The following is a 20759-nucleotide window of genomic DNA, read 5'->3' on the forward strand; positions in this document are numbered from 1 at the left end:
CGCCTCCCTCTCCTCTCTAGCCAGTCTTGATGATCAGATTACTGCTCTTAACTCTACCCTTTCTACTCAGCTAGACTCACTCACTCCCCTTTCCCTTCGCTGCTCTTGTACCACTATCCCACAGCCCTGGATCACTGCCACTGTCCGCCTCCTTCGCTCTTATGCTCGAGCTGCCGAACGCTGCTGGCGAAAGTCTAAACACCATGCCAACCTCGTTCACTTCAAGTTTACCCTTTCCTGCCTTAACTCAGCCCTCTCCTCTGCCAGACAAAACTATTTCTCCTCCCTTATTGACACCCATGCTCAACATCCCCGCCAGCTCTTCCGTACATGCAACTCCCTTGTCAGGCCCCCGGTTCCTCCCCCTCCTCCTTCCCTCACCCCCAACGATCTGGCCTCCTACTTCATTAACAAAATTAAATCCATCAGGTCCAACCTCCCCAAAGTCACTCCCCCCCCGCCCCTTCTCCAACCCCCCGGCTCTCAACACTCTCTGCTACTCTCCCATCCTTCCCAGCAGTATCCTCAGAGGAGCTCGCCTCCCTCGCTACTCTGGCCACCTGTGCTTCCAACCCCATTCCCTCTCATCTCATGAAATCTCTCACTCCATCCCTTCTCCCCTCCTTAACTTCCATCTTCAACCGCTCACTCTCCACTGGTTCCTTCCCCTCTGCCTTCAAACATGCCCATGTCTTTCCCATCCTAAAAAAACCCTCTCTTGACCCCACCTCACTTTCTAGTTATCACCCCATATCCCTCCTACCATTCCTTTCCAAACTCCTTGAACGAGTTGTCTACACGCGCTGCCTCGAATTCCTCAACACCAACTCTCTCCTCGACCCCCTCCAGTCTGGCTTCCGTCCCCTACATTCCACGGAAACTGCCCTCTCAAAGGTCACCAATGACCTCCTGCTTGCTAAATCCAACGGCTCCTACTCTATCCTAATCCTCCTCGACCTCTCAGCTGCCCTCGACATTGTGGACCACCCCCTTCTCCTCAACACGCTATCCGACCTTGGCTTCACAGACTCCGTCCTCTCCTGGTTCTCCTCTTATCTCTGCGGTCGTTCATTCTCAGTCTCTTTTGCAGGCTCCTCCTCCCACTCCCATCCCCTTACTGTGGGGGTTCCCCAAGGTTCAGTGCTTGGTCCCCTTCTGTTCTAGATCTACACTCATTCCCTTGGTGACTTCATTCGCTCCCACGGCTTCAACTATCATCTCTACGCTGATGACATCCAGATCTACATCTCTGCCCCTGCTCTCTCCCCCCTCTCCAGGCTCGCATCTCCTCCTGCCTTCAGGACATCTCCATCTGGATGTCTGCCCACCACCTAACATGTCCAAGACTGAACTCCTTGTATTCCCTCCCAAACCCTGCCCTCTCCCTGACTTTCCCATCTCTGTTGACAGCACTACCATCCTTCCCATCTCACAAGCCCTCAATCTTGGTGTCATCCTCGACTCTGCTCTCTCATTCACCCCTCACATCCAAGCCATCACCAAAACCTGCCGGTCTCATCATCAATCGTATTTATTGAGCGCTTACTATGTGCAGAGCACTGTACTAAGCGCTTGAGCTCCGCAACATTGCCAAGATCCGCCCTTTCCTCTCCATCCAAACCGCTACCCTGCTCGTTCAAGCTCTCATCCTATCCCATCTGGACTACTGCATCAGCCTTCTCTCTGATCTCCCCTCCTCGTGTCTCTCCCCACTTCAATCCATACTTCATGCTGCTGCCCGGATTGTCTTTGTCCAGAAATGCTCTGGGCATGTTACTCCCCTCCTCAGAAATCTCCAGTGGCTACCAATCTATGTGCGCATCAGGCAGAAACTCCTCACCCTCGGCTTCAAGGCTCTCCATCACCTCGCCCCCTCCTACCTCACCTCCCTTCTCTCCTTCTACAGCCCACCCTGCACCCTCCACTCCTCTGCTGCTGATCTCCTCACTGTCTCGTTCTCACCTGTCCCACCATCGATCCCCGGTCCACGTCATCCCCCAGGCCTGGAATGCCCTCCCTCTGCCCATCAGCCAAGCTAGCTCTCTTCCTCCCTTCAAGGCCCTATTGAGAGCTCACCTCCTCCAGGAGGCCTTCCCAGACTGAGCCCCTTCCTTCCTCTCCCCCTCATCCCCTTCTCCATCCCCCTCATCTTACCTCCTTCCCTTCCCCACAGCACCTGTATATATGTATATATGTTTGTACATATTTATTACTCTATTTATCTTGTACATATCTATTCTATGTATTTTATTTTGTTAGTATGTTTGGTTTTGTTCTCTGTCTCCCCCTTCTAGACTGTGAGCCCGCTGTTGGGTAGGGACTGTATGTGTTGCCGACTTGTACTTCCCAAGCGCTTAGTACAGTGCTCTGCACACAGTAAGCACTCAATAAACATGATTGATTGATTAATTATTATTATCTGGCTGGATGATTCTAGCTGAATGGAACTCTCAGAAATCGTGGATTTGCACTTTGTCATTCTTGGAAATGCATTCCCAAATTGCATATAAAGCATGTGCACTATTTGTGTATGTTTCTTCTGTATCAAGCTGATAAAAATGATATTAAAATTGAATTGTGTTAATTCAGTTGAATTGCATCATCTTTCTCTCTTTTGAGGGAGCACACGTGCTTCCAAATATTTTGCCTCCAAATCTGAATGAACAGTGTGGTTTAATATCCAACTTTATTTCTTTTCGTGTTAATAGGAAAGAATAATAGAGCGTTTGAAGGAGCAGCGAGAACGTGATGATCGAGAGAGACTAGAAGAAATTGAATCATTTAGGAAAGAAAACAAAGACCTGAAAGATAAGGTTAATGCTTTACAAGCTGAACTAACAGAGAAAGAGGTCAGTCCTGAAAGTACCATAAAATAATTTTATACTGTCATCGTCTGTTTAACATGCTTATCAATGTAGTTTTAGATTACATGCTAAAGATACCCCATCATAATTTTTAAATTTTCTGCACTAACAAATCCTTTCTGCCAGTATTATCTGTGTTTTTCATGGATGTAATATTTTGCTTTCTCCCTAAACATATTGCACTCATTTGGTATAGGGCTTTTCAAAAGAAAATTTCTGTTGCCTGCTTATTTTCCTCAGAAAATCCTGATTTAAGTCAGGCATTGGCAACATGCTTTAGCTACAATAAGTCTAGGAAGGTGCAAGGTAGAGATGGGCAGGACCATTTCAGATTCCCAATAGGAATTTGTGGCCCTTAGCCACCATCCCTGCTAATACTGTTACTACAGAGTCCCTCCCACTGAACTCTGGATTCATGGCTCCTGATTCCATTTGAATTAAGGTGGGGAAAAGTTAGAGGACAGTGGAAGGTGGAAATAGTTGTGAAAGTATTGGTAGGCTTTAGAGTGAACACCGGCACTGAAACTGAATGTCATGACAAATGCAGCAGAGGATTTACATAGGTACTGATGACCAAGTTGTGGCCAGAGACTGGAATACTAGTTGAAATGGGTTGCCACTAATCCTGAGGGTTATTTATGGCTATTTTAGTTTACTCCACTTTCTTTTCGTCCATTTTCATGCCCTTTCTTCCCATAGGCCTTTTCAAACTTGCTACCTCACTTCCACCACTCTAAACCTGCTACCCCCCATACCCTCTCTCCTATTTTCCAGGCATCGTACCTGCCAGTAATATCTGCCAACAGTAACCTTTAAAACAGAAAATTTAGGGGCCAGGAAATAGAATAGTAGGAAACTGGATAGCCACACATGGGTGAAAGCTAAATTCTTCTGGCCCAGGGATCTAGTCAGAGGGTATTATCCATTGAAGCTTGTTGCCAATCTGTGATGTGCCATCACATAAAGCTTAGTTGGTCCTTGAGCTCTTCAATAGCTCTATTGATGACCTGGACAAAGGAATTGAGAAAATCTAATAGGGAAGGCATGGTTTCTATCGGCAAGGAATTTACAATCTATGGAGTAGAGGGGCCTGAACACTGAGGCAGGTTGGAATATCCCTGGTCCTTTTAGATATTCCTGGTATCACACAGACAAATTAGTTCAAAGCCTATTCTCCATTGCTTTCTCACTCTTTTTAAGCTATGTCATTTGCCCCCAAACTGTGAACGCAGTCAGTGATATTTTTTGAGCTCTTACTGTTTTCAGAGCACTGCAATAAACTCTTGGGGTATTATAACAGTCACAGTCCCTGTCATCTAGAATCATGGAGTCTTCCTAATCTCCTCATGTCTAGTAGTAGGTAAATTTATCCTGATTCTCTAGTATCAGGCTCCAGGGGACCCAGCCAAGTGTCTCTGGGATCTGCTGAGAGGATACCCTTCTGGCACTCATTCTGAGATTGAATCGGCCATGTAGCTCTATTGTGGAACTGCTTGGGTGGGTGGAAGGCTTCAGGACTCCCCTTATTTTCTAGTTGCATATCTGGCTGAATGACTAGGGAGGGCAGAGGCCTGAGCACTGAGGCAGGTTGGAATATCCCTGGTCCTTTTAGATATTCCTGGTATCATCCTCAGCAAGAAGCCTCCACAAGTTCATTCTGCCATTCTTTCCCCCTGGTAGGAGGATAGGAAGGATGGATGAAAAAGGATCACATCTCTTGAAGGTCCATTGGTTTTTCTCTGGGTCTCTAGGATACAATTTATTATGTTATGGCTTTAGTGAAGTTTCCCAGTCAGTATTGTCCCGAGGTACCCAGAGCATAGAAGTTATGGACATCATGTGCTTAACCTCCAGTGGGAAATTGTGAAGGTGGTATTACTAGGTTGTTTCTCATGGGCTTCTTTAGGCTTTGGAATGAAGCCCCACTGACCTTTTTAATAGCAGGACTGCAACATGATTTTCTGTCACATTTCAATCACAGTAAGTAAATGAAGTAACCAAACTAGGAGGAAAAATTAATTTAAATTCATATTTCCCCACCACAGTCCAATGTATAACTTACTGTTGTGTAGTCACCCAAATTTTCAAAGATACTAGTAGTAATCAGTATTCTTTTCCTTACTCTGGTATAATTATACTTTCTCACTTGAATTCTTCCCTTTTCTTGGCAAATTTTCAGTCCAGTTTAATTGATCTCAAGGAACATGCATCATCTTTGGCATCAGCAGGGCTGAAAAGAGACTCCAAATTAAAGTCTCTAGAAATAGCCATAGAGCAAAAGAAAGAAGAATGTAGTAAGTTGGAAGCACAGTTGAAAAAGGTAAGTGGTTTAAGAAAATGCTTGTATTGAAGTGAATGTTTATACTGGAAATGAAGCAAGAGACTTACTTTAAAAAAATGCAAACATCATTATCTTTTGTTGTCTGCTGATTGTTAAATTAAGCCCTCTTGACTTTTTTCTTTAGAAGTCTGCATCCTCAACCTAAAAATTTGTTTCAGATTTTCTGCCTGTGGAAAGCTTAAAAAATGGTAGAAGTGAAAAATGATTTATAAATCAAGCAGACCTGGGTGTGCAAATTTAAAATTTGTTTGAAAAAATAAATGGAATTGTTTTCCATAAACCAAAACATTAAAGGGCTACTTAAGAAAAGATGGACTCCCACTATCTAGAAGAGTATTTCTGATCCATGTATTTATATTATGTGAGGGGATTATCCTTCCTCACTTTATATCAGTAATAGTGCAAGGAAATAGTTGATAATCTAATTGGCTGATGATAATATCTGTAGAAAGAAAAAGTTGACCTTAATATAATAAAAGCATGTTGCATGTATAGTACTTGAAGAAAACTAGTTGTATATTTTAATAAGATGAAATTTTATCTGATGAGAATTTGTTGATGCATTTTCTATCGTGCATTGTTCCTTTAACTTTTTCTTGTGTCATTTGGTACTGTCTGCCCTCATCATTCACACAAAAACTCATAACAGTGAGTTCAAGCATTCTGTTTCCCTCAGTAGCTCATAAATAAGCCAGTTAGAATTAGAACTAAACCTTATTTTAAAAAAAACCCAATAAAATTTGTAACAGACTTTTAGACTAAATATGTTTTCGTAATGTTTACGTAAGGGTCTAAGCACATCAGAAAGGGTTGGGATTTATTCTTTAAAGTTCTGGCAGTGTATGACACATGGATAATAAGAGCAATTTAGACCTCATCATATATAGTAACTATAAAAGTGTTTTGGATATTTAAAAACTGAATGAAATCTATTATTCTGTGTCATAATATATGCTTAATGTGATAATTTTAAAAAGGTTTTTTTTAAAATGTTTGAATATAGTTAACCCTAATATTTAGTATGCATACTGATTATGTACTATAATGAAATGTAAACACAGATATTCTACTTGCTTATGGATTTGGAGAAGTAGACTTTCAAAATGCTTCTAAATGCAATTGTTGAAATCACACTAATGGCTTTAGATAATCCTGTTCAGAGGATTTTTGTTGCAAAATATCAGCTGTTGGTTATTATAGCTAGCCTCACCTCACCTTATACTGTATAGTAAATGAAAGTCCAGAGGATTAGTCTCACAAGAAAGGTAACTACAGATTATACTTAGAGGGAAAGTGGTCACCTAGTGACTATTTTATAGGCTTCCTCATACCCTTTTACGTGATTTGCCTCCTCTTTAACAATGTGTTTTCATTTGGAGATGAATTATTGAAGGACCATTTTCTCCTTTGTTCTAATCCCTTAGTATATATGATCAGTTCCAGGTTGAACAAAGGTCTTGCCAATTCTGATATTCTTTGAGCCAAGCAAACAACAGATTCTTAACTCAAGTAGAAGATACTCAATTTTAAATGACTTTTTAAATAACATGCTTTAAGGGAACACATACCATTTATAAATAATGCCAGCTTAACTAAATCATTCTTGAGGACTTTAAATGCTCATTGCCCTAAATTTAATACAAAAATAACAATGATATCAGTTGCGCTCCTCTTCCCCAGTTTCCCTCAATTTTCTTAGAAGTAGATTTTTGTATATCAGACTCCTTCCTTTATGGTGTTTTCCAGAGAGATTGCTAAAGCCAGATGCTCTATTCCTCTAGATGTTCAGAGGAGGAGGTTTGGGTATTTGTCCTTTCCTTTAAATGCAATTTCTTCCACTCTTTTGACCCCGTTTCATCATGTAAACTCTAGTTGCCTCAATGGCAGCTGCAGTCTTTCTCAGAACTATTTTAGAGACTGTAGTTTCCCAAGTTGTCTCCAGTAACACCACAGAGGATTCTTAGGTTCATAGCCAAAATCCCATTATAATCCCATTAACATTGGAGAATTTATCTCTGCCATTTACACTAGAATTAAAATAATGCAGAACAGTTGTCTTGCCTTGGAGGACATATTTAATTTATGGAAAGACTGTGAAAAACTTCAGTGTGAAAAATGCATTGTTGCCTTGCAATTCGAACAGGCTGATGCTATTTTCTGGGGTTAAATAGGCTAATTAATTATACTTCTAAAATACTTTCATCCCTAAATCTATCCTAAACATTGATTTTTATTTTTTTTTTGCTGTGCTATGTACTAATTCGAAAGTTTAAAGTACTTTTTCTAATTGCCTTTAACTCTGAGAGTGTTTAAAAACCTCACGTATCCATCACCTTCAAAACTAGGCATCTACATTTAATTGATATTCTAGGCTAACGTTTTGTGAGTACCTATAAACACATCATTTGTTCATGAAAAAAGCAGTAATATAAAATAATAGTCTCCTTTTAAGTTAAAAAGGGAATATGTTCCTTCAGAATAAAATGCTGCAAAAGGTATCTGAGCAAAAGTGGAAAACACCATCCATTAATTATGCCACAAATAAAACTTGAATTCCCAAGGAAAGTATGCCCAAGATTTGCTTAAACTCCAGTAGTTACACAGTCACATACAGTGAAGCATACTGGATGTGTTTCCTTTTGCATAACGATTATTGGTAATAATAGAGAAAAATCCAAGGAGTTATTTAAAGTCATTTTTTCTTTAGCACACGACACTAATCTTAGTTGAACCTAAAATATAGTGATAGTAATTGCAAGAAAAAATTACGAGCCTATAGCTATCCTCTTTTGTAGCATTGAAGAAAATGTCTCAGAAGAAAACAATACAAATATCTATACACGTGCTATATTTGATTGGTTAGTAATTTTGGATCTGTAGGCATGAGAGGCAACAAGGAATTTAAGCATGAGTGGAAAGGATGTTTGAGAGGATTCTCTTATGGTTTGAAATAATTTCCACATTATGAAATTATTTCCCATCATGATGAAAAACTGAGTTTCATTGAACCAGAACGTTATGAAGTACATCATGGATTTGTGCATTCTTTTAATATGGAGTGTCTTTCTCCTGCCTGGGGCTTCTGGGAGCATAACATCGCACCTTTGGGCCAGCAGAGTTCAAAGCAGCCACCTCCCTCCATAATAATAATAATAATAATAATAATAATAATAATAATAATAATAATAATAATATTTGTTAAGCACTTACTATGTGCCAAGCACTGTTCTAAGCACTGGGATAGATAGAAGGTAATCAGGTTGTCCCATGTAGGGCTCACAGTCTCCATCCCCATTTTCCAGATGAGGTAACTGGGGCACAGAGCAATGAAGTGACTTGCCCAAGGTCACACAGCTGACAAGTGGCGGAGCTGGGATTAGGACCCACGACCTCTGACTCCCAAACCTGGTCTCTTTCCACTAAGCCATACTGCTTCTCATCTTTTCTTGTTCTTTATTTGATGTAGGAAAAGTAAGGTATTTCCTGGGCCTCAGGTTTTTGCAGTGGCATTCATTATGTTACTCTCCATGTGTCTTTGAAGGGCTGCAGAGGAGAAGCACCAGTAGTGGCTACCAAATCCCTCCTTTGGGTTGCTCCTTGAAGGCTGGATATGGACTTGCTCTGTATAAGGGGCAATGAGAGGGTTGGAAGAACTATGTCTTTCTCTTCTTCCCCACTTTGCCAAATCCAAATAGGTGGTCCTGTGGAAAGCAAGACAGCTCATTCTGATCCTATGCCTCCTAGGCAGAATCAAGCTCTTTATGACACTATCATTTTAAACAATTTGGTACCATATTTTTGAAAAAAAAATTATTTCCTGAGGGAGAAAGCATCTGTTACATTATTTTATTTTAAAATTTTCTTTAGAATTCTGGGTGTATGAATTGTAGATGATTTATCTTACTAACATTGTTAAACAATAAATTCAGGCTCTGAGAAGGTACATAACAGCATTTTAATAATTTTAACCAAAAACACTGACAAGTCATAAGCATTTTAAAATGCAATTTGATATTTGTGATCTGGAATTAATTGACTCAATAACTAAGACAGAGTGAAGTGTACCCTCAAAAGTAATATTTACTAGAGAATGCATGCTGCATTGGTCTGTATAGCCAAACCCTTATAAGCCATTAACAACCGTAAGCTCTGTAGAAATACATTATTTGAGATAAGTAGAGGAAAATATTGTTTGGAGTTATATATAGTTTGGGCAAAATATTATAGATTTTTCATTTGATGTCTTTTTACTGATTATGAAACAATGGTAAAATCTGAGCTCTTTGATCATTTTTGTGATTTGCTTTCCTGAAATATTTTGTCCACTTTCAAATATCCTTCTCATTTTCATTGGGTATTTATGTTGCCTTTATCACTGATGTGTTGTTATTGCTAATCTGCTGTTTGCTAAGCTGCAATTTATAAGAATCATACTAAATAAAATATTCAGATTTATGTTAATACAAAAGAAGACCCATACTTTGTGATAAAGTTTAATTCATCTTTTATTATTACCATCTCTGAACTTTTAGTGATAAATGGCAATTTGGCTGAAAGTACTTGCAGCGATTCATTGCTTGAGATCAGCACTTAATGTATCATCAAAAGTGGACAGCTTTTTTATATCATAGGTTATTTAACTTGAGAAAGGGAAAGTAACACAAACCTTAAATTTCTTACTTTAGCTATTCTTTCGTAGGAGCCAAAGTCAACATTTATGTTTCCCTAGTGCCTCTCACTTTCTCCATGGAATGTTTAGAAACTTGAATTTCTTCTTTCCTAATGACAAGTTCTTCTGTGCAAAGGCACTGGATTTGTTGAGCTAATGCTGTTTTCCTGGATCTTTCCTTCTTTTCCTGTCTGTGCTTCATTCCTTCCCAACTTTGCAATGTAGCAAGCTGAGCAGTTGTTCAATCAGATGTACAATCCAGTAAGTCCTTTCTGAAAGTAACTGCTGTAACATATGAAAGCATGAGGATTCATTGATTAAATATTTTGTTGTACTGTTCTTTTGTGAGAGTTTTAGAAGATATTTATGATAATCCCATATTTTCAGTTCTGTCAAAAGAAATGAGCTTTTTGCTGTCAAGACCATTTCTTTTGAATATGAAATTTAAATATCAAGAACTTAATGAAGTGTGACAAAATATCACGTTATTGCCTTCAGATCCTCAACTTGAGCACAGTAGAAGACTTTGCAGAAATTACAATTTCTACAATGAGGCACCAGAAATATTTTATTAGATCCTTCAAGCACAAACCAATATGTGCCCAAATAATTTTACCAAGGCTGAAAATGTATACTAAATAACAAATGCATACTGTTTATGTGGAAAAGAATAATTGTTGCTCTTTGGAGATGGAATATCAAAGATTTTAAAGCATTTTAAATTTGCCATTTGAGAACATGCTGAAAATGTAGCATAATAGTAATAAGTGATGTTCATCTCCTTAGTGCTTAATAATGAAAAAAGGAAAACAACCCATAGAAATATCCTTTTTTGTGTGTGTGTGTTGATGGTCATTTCCATTTTCCCATTGTCTTATGAGTATTCATGAAACAATACATAAAACATTTTTCAGGTTTTGACCTAGCTAGAGAAGAATATTTTTAATTCTCTTGGAGATGGTTTTCTACAACAGCAATCATTAGCAAATATTTATTGGTGCCCATAGATTCCCAAACATTATCCTACTTGGTTCACCAACAGAAGTGCTGCATAACTGCAGCCAGTATCTATTCAGTGTGCAGATATGATGCCATGTTTTAGTAAAAATGTATAGACATAAGAATTTACAAAATAGCTTTCAATGATCAATTATCCACCGATAGTAGGAAAGAAGATGGTAACAGTTAATGAATTAAATACAAAGTCTTCATTGAATCTTGTTCCAGCTTCTTACCTACTGAAGCCTTTAAATTAGAGAAGCAGCGTAGCTCAGTGGAAAGAGCACGGGCTTGGGAATCAGAGGTCATGGGTTCTAATCCCGGCTTCGCCACATGTCTGCTTTGTGACCTTGGGCAAGTCACTTAACTTCTCTGAGCCTCCATTACCTAATCTGTAAAATGGGGATTAAGACTGTGAGCCCCACGTGGAACAAACTGATCACCTTGTATCCCCCCACCGGCGCTAAGAACAGTGTTTTGCACATAGTAAGTGCTTAACAAATGCTATCTTTATTATTGAAATTACTTAAAAGTAGCACAAATTGATAGCTTAGGAATTTCATCTTTCATTTCTGTGCCTATTGTCTGATAGTGATGTTAATGATTAGTGAAATGTACCATAGGTAAGGCTATGGGAAGCAGTTGAATAAGGGGAACTGGCAAATTCACAAAATGAATAATTGTCCCATGACACTTTTTCATTCATAAAATAGATACCAAGAATATTGTATTACATTCGTGAAAGTAAAAGAAGAAATATGTGTAATTACAATAAAAAATACCTGAGTATAGAATGGAATAAATTGGTAGACCTAAGGATACAGAGGGATGCATGCACCTTTAATATAGAGCAGAGGTTTTGAAAGTTCAGCCACTTCTGCTGCTGAAAAGTGGAGACATCATGGTCAGCCATGGAAACTGTAATGGTTGTAGTTGTTGAAATTTTTATTCTTCTCTTCTTGTCTGCTTTGTGTTGGCCTGACAAAGGAGGCAATAACTCTAGGGAATAAATGGTTCTAACGGTAATGGGTTACTTGGATTTCTCATTTCTGGTGGAATTCCAGCAGGAAGTAGAGCAAAAGAATGATGAACAGATAAGACTAGAAGCTGCCATTGGTATTTACCAGGGACATCTCTGCTCAATGAAGGACGCCCTGGTTTATTGTCATCCAGGTTTATTGTTCAAATTCATACATTTACGGATGTATTCCCAGTTCTTAATTTGTAAAATCCACAGATATGTCATAAACAAATTCCTGATTTAGCACAGGATTCAGAAGCTTTTCTCAACATTGCGTCTAATCACTGCCAAAAATCTATTCTTTCCACCCCTTTTTCCCCTCACACCATTCCGCTCTTGCTCTGCCCTGTTCTGAGACATTTTCTTTCCACTCCAGACTCCTAATTTGGTCCCTCCCTTGTCTGTCTCTCTCCACTCCCCCTTATTTTTCTCAGAAATCCAGAGTTTTGAGGCCTTACTCAAGTTGTCCTGATAAACTATCCTTGCTCCCAGCTCATTGAGTAACGATGCATAGAGATGGGGGTAGAGTGGGCTGGGAGGAGAGAACCACAAATGGGAAGACACAGGAACATACTTATGTGAAAATCTTTCTTTGTGAGAGTTTTAGAAGATATTTATGATAATCCCATATTTCAATTCTGTCAAAAGAAATGAGCTTTGTGTTGTCAAGACCATTTCTTTTGAATATGAAATTTAAATATTTCTCAATAATTTCCATATTCAGTTAGCCCAGTTTAGCTTCACTCCTGCTAGGGCAGAGAGTGGAGGATGGCTCCATGCAGCATGCTGATTTGATCTCCAGTTCCTATTCTGTTCCCAGTCCTTCCTTAGCTTGTTATGATGACAAAGCCCTTATAAGACCATAGATATCCCTTTGGGATCAGGGCAATTATATCTGAAATGACACAAAGTTTCATTATTTTATCTTTCTCCCAGTTTTGGTTTCCTAGTAGTTGTAGTGTGAGAATGCATATCCATATAGTCTTTATATTCTGATTTGAGCATTCTACCAGACAATTTTTTTTAGGCAGATCACATTTCAATTTATATTTGTCTATGTTGAAATAAAGCAACCTGATGTTGTACCTGGACTCATCTTTCTGAATATAAATGTATCTCCCTTAGATTTTTTTAAAAATTGATATTCTAATAATGATTCATCTATCAAAACTATTGTCTTTGTATATTATTATATTATATTATATTATATATTATATTATATTATATTATATTATTATTTTATTTTATTTTTCTCCTTTCATCTAAAATTCCCAGTATTTTCATCTTGTCAGTAAAATGATTTCATTATTTCTATTTTAGTCTTTATCTTTAATTTTTTATTGTCCTTAGATCATTCAGTGGTTGTTTTTCCCCAACTCTACTTTTTCTTTGAATCTTTTGATTACTGTTCAAAGGTAAGTCACAGGCCTTTGACAAGTCCCTATCAAATCTTCAGTCCTTCTGAATGACTGATTTCATCAATAATCAAAAATACATGACAAATGATAGATCTAGTGGGTGGTAGCATCCAACTCCTCCTATGTCCATCTTTACACTAAATATATCCAACATGGATATCTGGGTTTTATTACCTTAATGCCAGTGATTGGCTGAGAAACGGATCCAAGGTCATATGACGTTGGGGTCCAACTCAAGCCAAGTCCTTGATAAAATGACATGTGACAAGACAGCATAATTCTGTGAGTAGCAAGTACTTTGTTCATAAAACCCCATAACTTGCCTCCTGTCTGTGACAGCTTTTCTGGAAGGTGCTACCAACATCAGAGTCTCAGAACTGACTGCTGCAGGAATGAAAAGTACTAGGTCCCATTGGAATAGTGAATTGATCAACAGACTTCCCTCTCTCAATTGCTCAGCATGGAGCTGCTACAGTGTTTCTGTCATCCCCATTCAAACACGCACATGCACACACACACACACACACGCATGAGAGCAGCATGGACTAATGGAAAGAGCATAGCCTTGGAAACTGGAGGACCGGAGTTCTAATCCCAGCTAGGCCATGTGTCTGCCAGGTGACCTTGAGCAAGTCACTTAACTTCTCTGTTACTCGTCTGCAAAATGAGGATTAAGACTGTTAGCCCCAGGTGGGACATGGACTGTGTCCAACCTCATTAGCTTGTATCTACCCCAGCAGTTAGTACAGTGCCTGGCACATAGTCAAGTGCTTAACAAATAAAATTTTAAAAATGGCACATGTATGGACAGATGTCATCAATGAGAGGAGAAGGAAAGTGTCAAGGCTGTAGTCACTGATGCTATTACTGCTAGCTGGGTTAAAATCTTGTAGAAATAAGCACAGAAACTACTACAGCCTTTTACACTTTTGTCTTGCCACTAGGGTCTATTATAACTCACAGAGGACATCTCCATGGGTGAATATGCCAGTCTTTTTCAATGAATGTCTGTGTATGTGTGTTTGAGAGTGGATGGATGCCTGATTCCTGTCTGTCTTTTTCCCTGACTGTCTTTGTCCCAAGTAGCTGTCTTCTTTTATTGCCCATCCATCTCACCTGTCTTCTCCTAACTTCTTCTGATTTCCTTTAACATAATATTTTTACTTTTGCCAAACTTGGTACGCAAAACTTGGATATTTCTACTAGTTCTCATATGTGCTGCTTTAAGGAGCATGCCTATCTTTCTTACAGCCTTCTTACAGCCCATATTTCTTTCAAATCATTTCACAGTTTGTCTGCAGAGCCAGTGGGAAGCTCTCTTCTCTGGTTCCAAGTGTCACCCATCTAAATATAAATTACAAGACAACAAATCCAAGTAAGAAGATTTCAAATTAGACTGAAATTTCCCAAGAGCCGATATACTTGGCTATTTTAATCCTTCAACCATTTCTCAAAATGCAGTTATTTTGACTCTTTCAATGACTGATAGAAAAAACAGGCATTTTAAGGGATTTGGAAATTTGAGGGCACCATTTTGAAACATTGAACTATAGTGCACAAAGTTTGAAGGATCTTGGAAAGTAGTTCTTTGCATGCAAGTTGTTTTGTTTAAGCTGTAAAAATAATTTCAAATTGTTACATATTTTCTACCTGAATTTTCTAGTCATACTCTGAAAAAATAACTCTTTAAAATTTGAATTCACTATAAATTTTGTATCATTCAATTTTCCAGTTAGCTTGGCTCATTTTTTTTTTGTAATCAGAAATTGTAACATGGAAAGAAACAAATATTTTCATGAATGGGTTAATTTTACAAAATTTCTTTGGGAAACTTTGTTCTCGTTTGTAAGCTTTTTACATTGTAGTGGTTCATAGATGATCTATTTTATGGGGAAATGTGTTCACTGCATAAAATTCCCTAAAAATTTTTTGAAGATTCATTGTTCATTTCACAAGACTGGGGATTATATTAAAAAAAAACAAACCCTAGCCATATTTTAAACCTATGAATTTTGGGGAAAGAATGAATATATAATTTATAGAGTTTATGGAGTCCTGTTTTTTGAAAACATATTAAAAGATTGTTAAAGCATTGTCAGCAATCATTAAACCCCTAAATCTATGTAATTTAGAAGTCATATTTTTGAATCTGAACATACAATACTGATTGGATAATTAAATTTATTTCCTGAAGAATTTCTTAATTTTCCTTTTAGCAGACTTGTAGGTGCTGTAATCCTTTTCATAAAGACTAAATCCTTCTTTGGCAAATGATGTAGGCTTTCAAAATCTGTCAACATCAACTGCTAGGCTCCCTCACATCAGTGGAGCCCAAAACTTTGTTTTGATTATTCTCACTTACAAGAAACTCCTTAACATGTGCTAATGCAAAGATCATGATTTCGAGACTCTTGAAAATTCATTATGTAATGTACAATGCAGACATTTCTGAAAATATTTCTTTCCTTTCTGTTTTCAATGTTTCTAGAATATGCTTGGCAGTTGCAGTGAAAGTTTCTAGAAATATTGAGGAAGAATAAAATGTATCTATGATCAAGCTTCAAGTACTAATACTCCTCCCCTTCCAAATAAAACAGGACAAACCTTTTCTGAATTCCCATTGATATAACTCTGGGTTTCAGTGATCTATCTACTTCTGTGAGAATTACAAAGGACCTTTATACACTTATGATAGTTAATAGTTTATCTTCTAAAAATTATCCCAATATTTCTGAAAAAAATATATATTAGAAACTACAAATAAGAAGCATGAACCAAACCAAAAAATCCCCAATCCATTACATTTCAGGATAATGATTCTTTCCTGATCAACAGGAAAGGATAGAGGAAAGGAAAGGATAGAGGAAAAACAGATGAACCTGGGCCTGTGCATAGATTTTACCAGAAGGGAAGAGGATCCTAAATCTGGAGGCCTTCTGTAGAAAATATTCTGCACTCTAACATGCAAATCTTGGGTTGTTTAGGAAAAGTACCATGGTAGGGATCACTTCCAGTGAGTATGTGAAAAGACTAGATCTGTAAAGTCACCAGAGACCAAACTGATCATTCAAGATATTTCAAATGATATAAAATTCATATAAATGGTCATTGAATGACCGTGTCTACACCAGCATAGTATTGGCCATGGTGGGTTCATTCTTCCTGCATTTCAGATTACCTGACACATCTCCACTTAAGAACAATCTGTTGGTTGTCCTCCAAACTCCAAGATAATTTTTGACTGGAAAGGCTGCTGTGAGCCCATTGTTGGGTAGGGATTGTCTCTATTTGTTGCCAAAGTACAATTCGGCAAGTGCTTAGTACAGTGCTCTGTACACAGTAAGCGCTTAATAAATACAATTGAATAAATGAATGAATCTGTGCAATTTATCCATAGAAAAGAAGGTTGGTGTAAGGCCACTGCTGAAAATACTTCCCGATGTGGAGCCTTGTGCACCTGACTTTTCTTCTTCAATTTTGAACTGATTACCTCACTTTCAATGCCTTTACTTTCAGCCAGATTTTGGTAGAAAAAGACTACACAAGCAATAAGGAAGACTAGATATAGATATGATTTCAATATCAAACTGTTCCTCCAAATATTTTGCCGGCCAATCATATACATTTTTAAGGAATCTTGATCATAGTGTAAGGATTTCTCAAAATACTAGGTCAGAGAAGCCACAGTTTCAAACCCTAATGCTAAAGAGGACTGTGGAAAGTAGAGAGTATGAGAGATAGGTGAGGAAAGACAGCTTTTTCTTACAGCAGTTTGTAAAGTGACTGGAGACACCGTTCTCCAACTCTCACTTCTGTAGCCTGGCTGAGTATTTGCTGATTTTACCAGCACCAAATTGAGTTTCCTAAGCCAGCACCTAACAACTTAGTTAAGCCTGGACAGATGGTCATTTTACATAAGAATTTTGGCATATCACCCATCATTGCTATTACCTACTCAGGACATTGTAACTTTTGGTTACTTATATATCAGTATGAACCACTAAACCAATTTTTGATCAGAAATACAATTGTTCATTGAAAATGATGCATTGGGGTGTTTTGTGGGTTTTTTAAAAATGGAATACTGATATTTATTTTATTTACTGTGGCATTTGTTAAGCACATATGTCAAAAAGTGTTCAAAGCACTGGGACAGATACAAGTTAATTAGGTTGGACATAGTGCCAGTTCCACATTTGGCTTCCAGTGTAAGTAGGAGGGAGAACAGGTATTGAATGCCCATTTAAGAAACTGAGGCACAGCAGTTAAATGCCTTGCCCAAGGTCACCCAGCAGGTGAGCTGCGTAGCCGGGATTAGAACCCAGGTCCTCTGACTCCCAGGCCTGTGTGCCTTCCACTTAGGCCAAAGTGCTTTTTTAAGAAGTCTTAAAAAATAGGTCTTGGTCAGATTACATAAGGGGACTCTTTAAGGGGAATATTTAGTTCCCATTCAGTAGTCATTTTAAAAATCTGAAAGTTGAAATGGATTGTTTGAATGAAAAAATAAAAGGAACTAACGTTAATTGACGCTGTCAGCCTTCATACACAGATTACGCTGGTGTCACATTATAAAGCATTGTTAAACCAGTAGATTACCAGAATTTGTTAAAGCAGAAGATTGTGACTAACCAAAGGTCATTCTTAGGGTACACTGTAGCTCTTTATAAGAATAGATTATATACATTTAAATTTTAAATTGAGACTATAATGACTCTCTTTTAATCACTAGTTAATGATATTTGAAAAGACGATGCACTCCTGGTAAAAATAATTTCATTAACATAAACATCCAGTGACACACTAAACCAATATCTACATTAAAAATAACTAAATGTCAGTAAATAATGGGTAAAGGAGGCTACAGAATGTAGCATATTAGGATAAATAAATATATGTCATATCCAAAAAGGTAAATTAAAATGAGTTAAAATATTTATACTAAATTGTCCATATTATTTTTTTGCCATAGGTGAATTTCTCCTGATAAAAGAAATGTTACATGAGAAAAGTAGAATTGGAAAGCTAAATTTTTTTTATCCTCATGCTTAAATAATATGTTACATGCACATTAACAAGTACTTTTCCTATAATAATTTTAAAACAAATGGTTATTCCTACTGTAAATTTGCTTCTTTTTTGGAAATTATTTTCTACTAAATCATTGCAAAGAATGTTAACCTTCTAACAATAGAATTAGTATTCTCACTTTTCTAACCTTGCATGTTTCATTTACCCCATAATGATTTCCTAGCTTGCTTACCTTGTTTTTTCCCTGAAATTGAACAAATATAATAAGACAAGCATCTGCTGTACCTAGCAAGATAGCTGAATGACTTAGCAGTTCTAAAAATTCTTAACATTTTATCTGTGGATGACAAAAAAAAAGATGTTCTCTGAACTTTTTATGTTTAATGTACACTGTGGTTAACTACTTGTTTTTTCCTTGCCTGCTCTTTGAAGAAGCCAATTAGGAATAATGGGAAACAAGGGGTAGGCTAAACATTGCAGTGCATTGTTGTTTTCCATCTGTCTGTGATTATTTCAGCCAAAAGTTTCAAACACTTTGGCTGCAAATTATTCTGCAATGTTGTTATTGTTGTTGTGTTCACTATGTCTGTTTTTGTATGTGGAATTGCCACTCACTCATGCATGTGTTTGCAGGTATAGTTCGATGTGCTATTTTACCAATTAGCTCATTCTTCTGAAATTTCAGGTTAAGTATCAACAGTAGAAAAAAAGGATTATTGGATCACACTGTTAGCTGAAAATCCCTTATCCTTTCAAACCGAGACAATATTAAGATAACGTCAAGCATTCCTGTACAGTCAGATTGTGTATGTGTTTACAAGGCCTATCTGTCAGTCTTCAACCAATGTAAACTCCCATTTTGAAAAGCACAGAATAGACCAAACTGTGTGTAGACTATCTTGCCCAATAGTTTAGACCTGGTGTGTCCCAATTTCTTCATCTTTATGCCTACAGTAAAATTAAGAGTTATCAAAATAATACCGGCACAGCACTTTGAAGCACTCATCCCAAAGATATACTATTCATTGAATGTTTTATTGTTATTTTGTATTGACAATGAAAATAAGTGCTTGCGGCAATAAACTCAAATGCAATTCCAAACCCAGTTTAGAAAGTCTATTTCTTGAAAGTACTGTAACCGGCCAGGACTAATTTTAAGATAGTTGAAGATCTCTGTTTTCACAGAGAGTTTGAAGTACACATTGATGAGTGGAAAATATTCTTTTCAACTTACAGAATACCTATAATCCTTTTTGGGGGGCAACATTAATCTCTCAGCTGTTGGAGATTGTGGCATCTATCCTGCTAAACTGTTGTTGATATTGTTCTTAAAAAATATGATATTAAGGCTCATAATGTTGAAGACGATTCAAGGATGAACCCAGAATTTGCTGACCGAATAAAGCAACTTGATAAAGAGGCATCTTACTATCGGGATGAATGCGGCAAAGCTCAAGCTGAGGTGGACAGGCTCCTGGAGATCCTTAAGGAAGTGGAGAATGAAAAGAATGATAAAGACAAGAAAATTGCTGAGCTTGAAAGGTACTTCACTTGTTTTGCCAAATGATTAAACTTAATCATGATTTCTTGGATCTGAAGGATAAAGTGGGAGGAAAAGTGAGAACACTGAGGTTTTTATCAGGGTATGCAAGTATGTCCAATAAGATCTATCTATGCATGCTTGGCAGCCCCTTCCAAATTTTGTTAACTTGAAGATATCATGACAGTCCCACCTCTGATGTATCCATATGTTTGCACAAAGTAAGCACTTAACAAATGCCATTATTATTATTATTATTATTATTATTATTATTATTATTATTATATCTTTCCAGAGAAGATGCTCAACCCCTCTTTTTATTTGTGGCCAGGTCTCCTCACCCAAGAGAAAATGGAAGAAATGAAATAATAGTCAATTAATCCATGGTATTTACTCAACATGTACAGTGTGCAGAGCACTACACTAAGCACTTGGGAGAGTACAGTTCAACAGAGTTGGTAGATATGTTCTCTGCCCACAAAGAGTTTACAGTCTAGAGTGGGAAACAGGCATTAATATAAATGAAAAAAATACAAATGTGTACATAATAATAAGCACTTGTTAAGCGCTTACTATGTGCCAAACACTGTTCTAAGTGTTGGGGTAGATACAAGGTTATCAGGTTGTCCCACATGGGACTTACAGCCTTAGTCCCAATTTTACATATGAGATGGCTGAGGCACAGAGAAGTTAAGTGACTTGCCCAAGGTCACACAGCTGATAAATGGTGGAGCTGGGATTTGAACCCACAACCTCTGACTCCCAAGCCCTTCTTTCCAGTAAGCCACACTGCTTCTCTAAGTGCTTTAGGGCTGAGGGTGGAATGAATATTAAGTGCTAAAGAGCACACATGCAAGTGCATAGAGGTTGGTAAGGGAG

At 37.7% G+C, this 20759-nt stretch overlaps 1 protein-coding gene across 9 annotated transcripts in view; it reads left to right on the plus strand.

Moving 5' to 3' along the window:
• The window catches only part of ERC2 (ELKS/RAB6-interacting/CAST family member 2), a 1114913-nt gene that overhangs the window by 486665 nt on the left and 607489 nt on the right, over nucleotides 1–20759 (plus strand). For 4 of the 9 annotated variants that reach the window (XM_038740436.1, XM_038740440.1, XM_038740437.1 and 1 more), the window contains exons 8-10: nucleotides 2709–2849; nucleotides 5044–5184; nucleotides 19689–19882. In XM_038740436.1, the coding sequence (XP_038596364.1) occupies nucleotides 2709–2849; nucleotides 5044–5184; nucleotides 19689–19882 (476 nt within the window). Of the gene's footprint in view, nucleotides 1–2708; nucleotides 2850–5043; nucleotides 5185–10099; nucleotides 10136–18772; nucleotides 18803–19688; nucleotides 19883–20759 lie in introns of all 9 variants that reach the window. The other 5 variants (XM_038740432.1, XM_038740438.1, XM_038740433.1 and 2 more) reach the window with 2 other exon arrangements.

Source organism: Tachyglossus aculeatus, chromosome X1, assembly GCF_015852505.1.
Source record: "Tachyglossus aculeatus isolate mTacAcu1 chromosome X1, mTacAcu1.pri, whole genome shotgun sequence".
NCBI lineage: Eukaryota > Metazoa > Chordata > Mammalia > Monotremata > Tachyglossidae > Tachyglossus > Tachyglossus aculeatus.